Genomic DNA, 12,423 nt, shown 5'->3' with positions numbered 1-12,423 from the left:
GTAAGGTGACCCGCCTGATGGCAACACGCGATGGCCGATGTGGCATGAGAGTATTGTTAGTTGTGTAGGTCATGGTTGTACGAGGGCTGGGATACTGCCAGGGCGCCCACACCTAGACAGGAGGACGATTAGGGTCCTCAACCAAAGCCTTTGGCTCAAAAGCCTAACCGCAAGGCAGCGGTGTTTGGCGGGGAAATGCAAATGCATTACCTTTTCTACGGAACAAGTCGCCATACATGTTCCAACCCCCAACCTGGAGGACCAGGAGACTGTGTTCGTCAGAACTCTAACCATTGACCAACCTGGTATGATAGACTCTGTGAGTGTCGCGCGGACACCCCCAGTATAGCTCAATGGGTCTCCGAGGTACACAAACCGCCACACCACGGTAAGGTTCAGTCTCTTCGTGACGGCACAAAAGCACACATTCTGATCGCCCGCAGTCAGGGTATTAACTCACACAGTCAAAACACCTAGAGAAGCTATGAGCGACTTGAAAAATCGCCTACTGTGTTGCGGCAGAATCAGCACTGTGGCAGACGTATCATATGTTTGACGTCCCAAGACTAATCTAGTCCACATTGTAAAGTAGGTCATCACGGACTAACAGGTCAACTGAGAAGAGCTCTAGAACCAGCTCTCAGATCAGGGTACTGAAAGCTTCAAATGAATCATTTCTAACCAGTCCAGGTCCACCGGCAGGAAACCTGTAAAGGCCCAACGTTTACAACCACGATTAAACACGAAAGCTTAAACTGGGAACCTGGAACTTTACAACCATACTGAATGAGAGGGAAATGGTTGATAGCACTGGTCGCCCAGGCTCTCAAACGGTGTGGTTCTACATTGGGATGTTGAACGGGACAAGACTGGCAGGGGGGAATTCTTCCTTCTTTTCTGTCATGTACAGGAAATTTAACCAGAGTCGAAGGGAGAAATTAGTTGGATTCACAGTATCCACAATCTTCTGTCAGCCAAACTGTACAAACCCAAAACTGATGACCTTCAAAACTTAACTCTGATGCGTTTGTGAGCGCGCCTAAACTATCTCATTCTGAAGATGAAAAAAGCGAGTTTTACAGTCAATTGTCAAAAGTCATCGGTTATCCCTCCCTAATGAGAGTTTAATGCTCGAGTTGATCAGGATTCAGAAATCTTAGGCTTTTTGTAATTGGATCGATGAACTAAATTAGCCAACGTCTTTTGTTTAGGAGTATAGCTTTGGGGTCTTCCATTACTAACATATGGAAATCCTTGGCAGCCACATGAACTCGCCTGAAAATTTGGTACCAACATACTGGTTGCTATACGACTGCCCGACAGGGCACTCTCAGAACATCCTGTTTATCAAGATGATGCTTGTTATTAATTCAACGTAGACTTTTCTTTTGTACGAGAGTAGCAGACCGCACCGTCGTTGAACAGGAAAAGTCTATGAAACTGTCAGAAAATTCAACTACTTGACAAACACGATGAAACTTTACGAGACGCTTTTATATCTGAATACCGCCTCGCTCCAGTGTCTAGTGCCGGAAAAAGGCCCGCTAAGTGGGGACACGACAACTTCAATGTGTGTGAATGCGAAAAGTACAACGGCTCTGCGCTGCGTATTCGACACTGTCTGACTTTGATCCAAGGCTATCTCGCGCTATCTTTTGGAAGGCGCTGTCTGACCTCGATCCACGTCTGTCTGATCCTCGTTTAGTGGAGTTTGCGGGTCTCAGTAGGTTTCAGGTATTCTGGGACAATCTTCAGGAATCTGACCTTTCTAACAGATGCTATCAAAAAAACTCGGAATCAACTCTTTGGAGGTCAGTGTGGAGTGTAATACAAACACATGCGTGAAGTTCATTGGCGGAAATCGGACTGGCGTTGCGTTAGCATTGATTTGGTGAAGAAGACACCGTAATTTTGCCCACCCCTGAGCAAAAGAACGTGGCTTTCCTCAGAGTACTGAAAAATTCTTCAAACTTATCCACCCAAAACTTTGGAACCACAGGAAGGAATTTCACGGGACGCTCGCGTGAGCTGAGGAGTAAATGGTGGAGAAAAAAGTAGTGAAGAATTTTGACCATACGCTGACTGTCGTTCTCATAAGTATTTTTTGAAGAATTTAAAATGGTTCTCTGAGTTTTTTCCTTGCATCCGGTCCGCTCAAGAGCTTACAAAATCTGAAAATAACTTGACCGTGCGGAATGTTCAAGTGCTCGTAAGGATCGAACCAGATTAAGTAAATTGAGTGTTAAAACACCAGAGAGGGACCCAAAGGAAGATACTTCAACTTTCGAATAACACAAACAGCGATATCGCAAAACAAGCCAGGGAAGCCTCTTGGGAGTATCGCGAAGAACTTGTGGACGAGTACAACAGTATAAACGAAATCTCAACTTGGGAAGCTGAAGATATTCTGGTTGATCAGCTGAACGTAGACATTTCAAATGAAGCTGTTCCCGACCGGCTTAAATTCCGAAGCGGACAGAGCCCCAGTGATGTAATTCTCATTGAGGCATGTGCGAGAAAAATGTCGCGAACGTAACCAGATGTTATAGGTCTTATTAGTCAACTTCCCAAGGGCGTTTTATTCAGGAAAGAGATAAGCAGTTGGGATTGTTCTCTGGAAGATGGGCTGCCCAAATAAATGTGTGCATCTCCTTTCCTTTCGCTTTAGATGAAGGCCAGTGCTCGAACTTGCGGAACTGCGTCTGTAGATTTCAGCCATGATGCGGGGCGAAAGAAGGCTGCATAGTAGTCACAACTTCGTTCAGCTTGTATGCAGCTGAAAGACTCCCTGAGGTAGTATAGCTATTTACTATAGTCCGAATGACCACCTCGTCAGTTCAAAGCGCTTTCTAGCCAAACATGACTTAGAGATTCATTTGGTATTCTTTGCTGACAGTGGTTTTGTTGGCGCACTCCAAAGTGGTACTTTCGGGTCTGGTTTCAACAACTGTTCGCACAGAATCTCATTGTAGCTCCGTTGTAAACTTCTCTATTACGTTTACCTCGCATCAAAAGCGTCCATACTTGGGGACAAACAGAACTTACGAATGGTCTGCGTGGCCAAGACTGAAACTCCGATATTCGTGCAGATTTCTGGTGGGTTTATCTATCACTTGTTCTGATTTCGGCCCACGAGAAAACCTGACGCTGGGCGGATGTGAAAGGTCATAAGCGCCAGCTGGCGTCGTTCGGGGATCGGTGTGTCTTGGTGCTAGAACACGAACAACCCATCCGTAAGGGATTCTCGGCGACAACCGTAGGCTCATGGAACTGCTCAGTCTTTGGGCACATCTGCTTGAGCAAGGACATGCGGGATACCAGAAGTCCCATGCTTTTTCAGCCACGAAATGGCAACATTTAAGTAGAGGTAGGTTCGGCCGACTTACTGACATTAAATTGAAGACCTATCTCAACGTTTACCGTCCGTCGATGCATGAGAATAAGTTTGACCTAGGCCGACGCAGATGAATGTTATTATGTGGTATTTTGAGGCTGGGTTACTGCACTATACTTTACGTAAGAGAGTTGACAGATCACACAGGTCTCTCCCTGTGTACTGCGGTCCCAGTGTTCATTGTAACACCATCGTTCTTAATCCATAACTATGCGCGGGTGTTCAGTGGCCCAGCCACTCTTGACAGGCAAATCCCTATCTCATACGTATCTCTCATGAGTCGGATCGTATACTAAACCAACAGGTTGCATTGCATGACGGTATTTTGAGCCGGGTTACAGCACTATACTGTACGTAAGAGAGTTGACAGATCACACAGGTCTCTCCTTGTGTACTGTGGTCCCAGTGTTCATTGTAACACCATCGTTCTTAATCCATAACTATGCGCGGGTGTTCAGTGGCCCAGCCACTCTTGACAGGCAAATCCCTATCTCATACGTATCTCTCATGAGTCGGATCGTATACTAAACCAACAGGTTGCATTGCATGACATCAAGAACAACTTACCTTTGGTTTGATTTTTGATACTTTTATCGTGAAGTATATTGAAGCTGTTGCTTGTGGAATGGGTGCGCGCCTAGTCGGAACACTCCATCGGACGCGGTATCGATATAGTACGTCATAAGGTGTATCCTCTTCGGACAATATATCCGTACAGTGTAGCCAACTTTCATCCAGTTGCCAGCCCTGGAGCAGAAAATAAGTCCATCAAACTCTGAAGCATCTTGGTAGAAATATCCGGCAGAAGAATTAAAAACACGATTTGGTGTCAGGCCAATCTTCGCAGACCGCCAAAGGGCGAAGTTTCGCCGCTGATGAAACAGTAGTGGCAAAATACGAAATACAGCGGATATAAAAGTACCTTATTCGCTGAATTAAGCGCATTTAGGGTCGGACTCGAACAGCTTACCATTCAAGACTTCACTCAGCGTGTTACATGAACAGTGTGAGTTTCCAGCATCCTTACTGTTAGTGTTAGGTCCGAGTAGGTTGGTCAGAACTGCTGGCTTGGCCTGTAGTGTGGTGGGATCAAAGCACTACTAATAAGAAAATCCAAATTACTCGTGATAATTGGATGGTCATTCAGTCTACGAGGAAATCATTACAAATGTAATGAATAATACACTTCAACTGGCATCCGCGCTATCCACTTGCCTCAACGAAAACGTTTCACCTTGGAGATTTCTAGCTTTCGATCTTTACAGGTTGCATGGTAACCCAAGCGGATGCAGCAACGGGCACTGACGAAATCATCCGTACTTGTTAAAATTCAATAAATGTTACGAAAAAAGCAGCAAAGAATCAGGAATGGAAAATTTCACCCATATCTCTAGTCTTAACAAGAATATAGCCTTTAAACTACAAACATTCCAATGGGTTCTATAAATGCATGGGAGCGACCCGATCTTTTACGCTTTACTGCGCCACTGGTAATGTTGATGACGACCGACAAAGCAACCAAAGTGACCGCAGTTCTGTTTGGACTTCCGATTCCGTGAAGAATTAGGACTACTCATCGACCACAGCGTCTCAGAGCCTTTGTACAATTGCTGTGATTTGTCGTAAGCTAATTTATGAGGTAGGGCCTGTATGTTCCATAAGCTGACTGGTATGTGAAGTATTGCGCAAACGTGAACTGAGTGGGGAGTTCTGAAATGCGATTTATAAACCTGGTGTTTAATTGATAATTTGGTACGATCAGCAGGTATCGTCAGCCTGCATAGAAATAGGAAATGCCATGTTCACAAAACTCAGGTCTATGTGTTCACGAATTTACACGGGAAAATGGATAGAAAAGTGAAGCGAAAGTAATGGATCGGGGAAAGTGACACACACGCAACCTATAGGTACTCGAAATTAAGGAGACTTTCGAATGGAACTCATAAACTCCTCTTGAGACACCGGAGAAAAATTTTGTACCACGAGGACCAACCTCGTGAGACTGCGTTGTGCTTGTAGCTGGAATGGATTCAGTATCTACTGATTTGTTTGCCGAGAATGATACTAGGTTTGCGGACGTCTCGCCACAATTCAAGGAGCTATCATCAGCTCGCTGATAAATGTGAAAGATTAGTGTAAGGTCGTGTAACTCTGCTCTCACGATATGAGCTATGTCAGTCTTGATGTGTCGAACTGGCGTCTAGTCAGTAGGTAGCTGTGAATCACTGTCCTCCTGACTTTCATAGCATGAGTTACTATTCAAATTTCTCTGACTAAAAATAGTACATTAACTACACTGGAATATATGCAGTGTGTTATTATTAACTCATCTCTTCAGTTAGCTGAGTTTTCCCCTCCTTCACCATGTTTATTTTCGCTACAGTTATGAAACGAGAAACTTGTGCGGCCAGCAGCAATAATAAATACACGGCTATATGTATGTAGTTGCAAGGTACTTCGTGGGAGCATCTAGACGCATCTTCACCGAGGCTATTGTCCGCAGATGACACCAACATTACGAAAATTTAATTTTCCATTCATGAGAATCTCTCTGAATGCACGAGCCGTTGCGAGTTAAAAGACTGGGGATGGATTCATAGGAAATATATGGTGCTTGCAATGGGAAGGCTCTCAAAAACAAATCAGATTCATTTGAGAAGTGATTCTTACTCTGAGATGATATGTAAGCCAATGGAAATGTTCCAAACAAGGTCATTAATTACTCGTACATGCAAACGAAAATAGCTCACTTATCCGGTAAGTTTTCTTAATAACGAAGAAACCGAGCTACAACGTTTGGGATCTCACCTCGATATATTTTTCTAAATAGAAACCGAACTACAAAGTTTGGGATCTCACCTGGATATATTCTTCGATTCGTTTCAGTCCTAATTCCGGGTTGAACTCTCCTATGGTTGGCCATTTGATGTTCGGAGTGAGGTTCGGTTCGGTGTCCAGTACAATCGGATGTTTTCCTGTTTTCTCACAGTTGACAACGGAAGATTCGTCATTCACGAAAGGGCTTTTCAGCCCGCCGTGTTCTGGTGTCTCGACTAGCTCCACAGGCTTTTTTGACTTTGGCAGGAATTCATCATTGTCAGAAACTCTGATCGGCTTGCTATATATCAATAAAATAGTACTGATAGGTCAAATAACGATACCCAGTAATGAGAAGGAGTGAGGCGGGAAATTATACGTTAAGTCTGAGAAGACTACCCCCAATAAAGTGCATCCTCAAAAGAGATCACTGTTGGTTTGTCTTTCAAGTGGTCGCTATCGACAAGAACGGTCGTTTCACCAACAATGATCATAATAATGGAAGGATTTCGTAGGTTTCAACTTGGTCCCTGGTTTTCGTCGGCGAATTTGGTTGCCGGTCTGCATGCGCTTGCTGTTCCACGAGGACTACGGAGTGCGGAACTTATTTAAAATAATTTGGCCATTTTTGAAGTCGACTTTCTACGCACACCTATAAATGTTTGCTAGAACTGCGGTTATTACCAGACTCAGAAAAAGAAAAGGCATTTGAACTCAGTAAAGTAAACTGGAATTTCTGGACGTTCAAACAGATCAAAGCGATTGCGAACGATGAATCCTTTAGACTATACTACGGTTGACCGGAATGGGAGATTATTGTTAGAACCAAATAGAAGATGATTAATTGCTGATATGCTTAGAGCTACTAAATACTACTAAATAAATAGGTAAAAATAAAGTTCCCGGAAAGCGTTCAGTGAATTGTCAAAGATTTTTCATAGTCCAATCACCTCCAGTTGACGACACTGATACCATTAGACCAACTCATATACACTGCAGTGTTGCGTAGTTAGAAATTCATTGTAGTCGCAGTCATCAGGGATAAAACTATTCTTAATGATGTTGCATACCTCTGATAATCTGGACATTCGGCTGACGTAAATGGTTTTAGGACCTAATGAACTCGTTCACGAGGTACATAAGAATTAATTTTCTGAACAGTTTGGGCAGTTCTTATGAAAAGATTTTTCGCGATGCCTGTAAAGTTATTCCTCATAAATCTGGTCCAGTTCAACTGCATTTTGTTATTTTACCGCAAATCGACTAGAATGATGAGTCGTCATCATCCCATCGTCCATCGTCATGGGACATGACGATGATCAGACATACATTCATGCGCTATGTGCTACCTAAATCGTGACGCTTGTCTCCAAATATCCGGTTATTTTGACATAAACTCCATTGACTTGTCTATTAAGGAGGTTCAAAAACTTCGTTGTTCGCCACCTAACGGAAGATAGTTTCTGATCCTTTGCTGTTCACTCGGAGCAGCATGTATCCCACTCTTCGACTGAGTGGATTTTAAGTTCTTCTCGCACCTAAAGATGGTACCTATGCATCCTTAACCGGTGTTCCAGGTGAACAGATTTAAAATTCTATATGGTAGAAAAAACAACCAGAGGCAACTGACTCCCAGCAACTCACACTTTAGATTCTTTTGAAAGGTCATATTCGTAAACACGATGCAAAGCGGTTTGTATAACGGATGCCACAAATCCCCGTACACCTTCCGGAACATCTTCTCGCGGACCTTGTCTGCAATCAAACAAGACAAACGTCGGCTGATTTCTGCTTTCACTTTTCGAACTGAATTAAAAACATTCTTATATTTCATGTTAGACCGTATTACAGCCGCACTGGGTATACAATAGGATATTTTCCTGCATTATGCCACCTATTCCTGCATCAAATTCTGGTGATATTTTATGAAGGTGCGCAATACAACCAATGTCCCCACGACTTTCAAAACCTAAATAACCAGAGAGTAGTGGTGCCCCCAACTAGGAAAAACACAAGGCTTCTGAAATAGACTTCTCGTCAAGACAAATTGTAGTGCCGGTGTGGCTGCTGGTCAATAATTTTATGAGATCGAATGACTGAGTGCTGTTTCAAGTGAGGTTTTTTCAGGTCACATTAGGAGACTGTTCTCCCCAGTCTCCATGCGCACAGCATATTCCGTCAAAAACACTCTGCCTTAGTTTTATTATAGAGGCGTACCAACTCTATACTTGCTCAGGCCGCATCGAAGCATACTTCGAATCCGTTTTCGTGGAAGATTTTCAACTGTAAACTCATCAAAAATGGGATAACAAAGATCATCCGGTCAACCATGGCAGTGAAATATTGGAACAGCTTTCCAGTTTCGGTCTCATCTTGCAACTCAGTGCAAACATACTTTGCTGTCACCTAATACATAAAGGAAATCATCGGTTCTGTGTATCCCCGTAATATCGGGGGAGTTACAAACAAGCAGCTTCCCCACTAGAAATTGGACGTTACCATACGGCAACGGCTGTCTAGTGAGCAATGTGATTTACTTTTAATCAAAAAAATATACAATGAAGATACATAGTGTGTGAATCTCAACCTCTACTTCTGTGAAGAAGCTAACGTGCAAACAGTTATGAAGCAAAAAATCCTGCTTTGTCAAAATGCCATCATAACGTAAGAAGACGAAACTTGGGTCGACAATACATCCATCAGTAACCTGAAGCGCAAAAGACTGCGGTAGTGTTTCATTCAGTCATCCCCTATATCTAAATCTGCGTCCACAATAGCACGTTACTTAAAACACAGTTAGCTGGTGTGCAAAAAGAATGAAAGAGGTACCACTTTACCCAAATTTCCTAAATGGATACTGAACAGGAAACTATCGTGGTCTTCAGAACTTACGGATTTCGAGGAGGCCGTAACAACCGTTACTGTATCAGAGAGCTGATTTGTGTCGGATTAGAACAAGCTCCTTGAAATTAGTGCCCAAGATTCTGATCGAAAACTAGCCAACCTTTCTTGAATTTCTTCATCAGATTGTAGATAAAACCAACAAAAAATTCCAGTAGGTTTTCGATAGCAATCAGAAATAATCCACAGACGGAACCAAGTGAAGCTAACAGATCCATGGAAAGGAATAAATTTCCACATTTGTCCTGGTTTATCACAGGCAGCAGTTATTTGCACGCAGGTCAGATGTTCATTTTCTTCAATGAATGAGTAGGATTAGGGTAAAAAAAAACAGTACAGTGAGGTTGACAGAGTTGCTGATTTTAAGGAATCGGTCAGTCTACAAGTTAGTCAAACCTCTGTGGACTTTTCGCAAGCACAGCATTCCGCAGATTCCCTCGTATGGTTATCACGAATTTTGGTGGTGAGGTGAAAGACCCCAAACAACAACGGAAATTCAATCAGTGTTACGGAGACTCGATTTTCCGATCTAAGCTAATCTCGCAAAACTATCCGATGAGATTCTGTCTACAGCACAATTCAAATCGACGGCCTGTTGTTTCAACTAATCCTTCCAGGATCAAGCTGAAGAGCCTGTTTACGTGACCACTAAAGAAGGGAACTTTTAAGCGTCAGCTGCTTCAGATTATGGATGTTGACAACGTTATGGAATGAGCTAGCGGCCGCCAGCAGAATTTTTCCACTACAACTGATATCAGATTTCTTTACTGAACAGTAGTCCATTCTAAAGGCAGATTGGTACTCTGTTTCATTTTGCAATGCACACAAATTGCCCGGACCCTATAAGACTAAGGGTAATTGTGACGAAATTCCATACAGGAGTTACTTTGGGGTGAACACTTTCTGTGCATGCTTGTTACAGTGAGCACTTTTTTGAAACGGAAGAGTTTATTCTTACTGAGTTTCCAGCTCAGAAGGTTCAGTAACCTGAGTCTTGTTCTGTCTTACTGCAAGACTGTGAAATATCCAGTTTTATCTCCTGATATGAAGTAGCTGACACAGTTATGTGTTTATTTAGACTCGTGCTTTCTATCCTCGAATGTCGATGCATAAATCATACTGTGAAACATGTTTCACCAAAGCTGAATTAAATACCTCAGTACCATGCTTTTTACCAATGTACACAGCAAAGTGCTGCAAGAAAACTTTCACTAAAAATCTATCCTGAGAAGCAAATTTGCAGGGTTTGCTGGTAGTGTGAACTGTATTTTTCTCGCGCCTGTTTTTCAACGAAACAGAAGTCCGTTTGATTTTGGCACGCCAAAATTGTGTCTCAGAGCAACGCACACTTTTGTCGAGAAGTCAATTATTGTGATATTTCAAACTGATCAATTCTCATGCAATTAATTCGCAGTTGCTCTGAAAGAGTGCTCTTTGAAATCCTAGTTGTGATAGACAGTCAGGCGAACCTGCTGTTCTCTTCGTGGTCATTATGAAACAAGTACAGACACGATCGGTAGCTCAGCTTTCTGTTAGGGCTTCTTCGAAGATTAGTTCGAAGAACCATAAGAGTTAGGGAGCGTGAAGTGAACTTGCGACCAGAATGTCTTCCATCCTGCTTTCACATTCTCGTCAGGTTGACACGTACGATTTCGCCCACGGCCCCCACAGCGAATTATCGCCAGTCTTCCTCAGTAAGATGTTACTTAGCAATAGATCAGTATCAAGCATATGAACATTTTGTTTGACGGCTACCATCGGTTTCTTCGATCGGAATTTCCTTGGCCCGGGACCCGTCAATCTGTGTGAAACACTCACCGTTTGAGTTCACAGTAGTGAGGATCTTCTTTCAAAAGTGGATCAGCAAAATCAATGATCATTCGATTTGGATCTACATCAGAAACCTGCTTCAAAGCTTCGTCTCCAACGGTCTCTACGAACGGTCGAATCATGTTGGCTCGAGGACCTTCAGATTCCGGAACTCCATCTTGACTCCTCGCCTGAAAGAGAAAAGGTACAAATTCTCATCAAGGGTCAAAGGAAAGAACGCGAGTGACCAGGCGCACTTGGGAAGACACTTGTATTTTAGTAAAACTGACGTAATTAGCGGAAAACACAGATGAAGGCAGAAAACAGGAAAACTAATCGATCTGAAATAAGGTCAAATATGAAAACAATAAGAATTGAAGTTCGGGTAAGAAAGAATCAGAAAGAAGTCATGGAAGTATGTCCTGAGAGAGGTTGTCCGAATCTTCGTCTACTTCAAACAGTTCTCTCGTATCATTCCGGTTCCTTGGCCTTATTTGAAGCTGTTCTCTTCTCCACCTTTTTGCCAGGTGACCCGCGGTTCTCATCCGGCCGAGTGCTCTGTAAAATTACGTGAAAAAGTGACAAGTAGCTCACTGTATGGAAGTTAGTGCCGTCAGTAGCAACCGAAAACCGGAAACCCACTTGTGGTCGGTCAGAAGGATATTGCGCATAACAGCTTGAGAAAATACGTTATATGGACAATAAATAAGGAGTGGTGTTATATTTTTTACATGCTTCAAGGGTTTCCGATGAGTTGGGCACATTTGGGAGTGCTCCGTGAGGCTTGACTAGGTACGCACATGCATATTTTTGGAGAACCAGCGCACACAGTCCTCAGATCTTACTAATAAAAATTAACTAATAGCACCGATTTAGTATGTACTCCATGAAAATAAACTTAAAGTTCTGACCTGAATGGACCTTGCATTGGCATAAAATAGGCACACAGGGCCCTGGTGTCAATAGCTTAATTTGCGGCGTGTTGTGTCCACACGTTTCACAGGTCATTTCCAAGTGAATTCATACCAGGGTAACGTCAGGCAAAATAGTTTTTTTGTCATCAGAAATACAATTATCTCTTATTGGGTTGGCCCATAGCATGAATGCTGATAGATACTAATGAGTTTATAGTAGAACGGTCAGTTTTATTTTGTGATCCTCCTCAGATGAGTTTCTTGGAAAACGCATGGTTCAGTCTTAGTGTCAGGTGATCAAAATCTTCTTTCTGGCACACTTTGCTTAACTCACTTGCTTTTCATCACATTACAATCCTTTATATGTAGTGAAGTCATGTAGTCTTATGCTTTGGTCCAGCTGTCTTGTCCTTGGTAAAACACTTCAGGCTACCGAGATTACCGAAATTTTACATATATTGGCCAAATAACATCGGGTTAGGAACTGACCGTAAGTACGGCAAAAGTGTGGATGCTGAATTCGTACATCATTCGCAAGACAACTGCAAGCAAACTTACGTTTCCAAAAGAATCTAACTCAAAAGCGTC

At 42.8% G+C, this 12,423-nt stretch overlaps 1 protein-coding gene across 1 annotated transcript in view; it reads right to left on the bottom strand.

Moving 5' to 3' along the window:
- Positions 1-12,423, bottom strand: part of T265_06462 (hypothetical protein) — a gene marked incomplete at both ends in the record, with an annotated part of 31,554 nt that overhangs the window by 3,855 nt on the left and 15,276 nt on the right. Inside the window, 4 exons of the mRNA XM_009171730.1 lie at positions 3,962-4,141; positions 6,254-6,512; positions 7,856-7,966; positions 10,931-11,112. Of these exons, the coding sequence (XP_009169994.1) occupies positions 3,962-4,141; positions 6,254-6,512; positions 7,856-7,966; positions 10,931-11,112 (732 nt within the window). The remainder of the gene's footprint in view (positions 1-3,961; positions 4,142-6,253; positions 6,513-7,855; positions 7,967-10,930; positions 11,113-12,423) is intronic.

Source organism: Opisthorchis viverrini, assembly GCF_000715545.1.
Source record: "Opisthorchis viverrini unplaced genomic scaffold opera_v5_137, whole genome shotgun sequence".
Classification (NCBI taxonomy): Eukaryota; Metazoa; Platyhelminthes; class Trematoda; order Opisthorchiida; family Opisthorchiidae; genus Opisthorchis; species Opisthorchis viverrini.
Note: the sequence above shows the minus strand (reverse complement) of the source record. Positions and strands in the feature narration are given on the sequence as shown.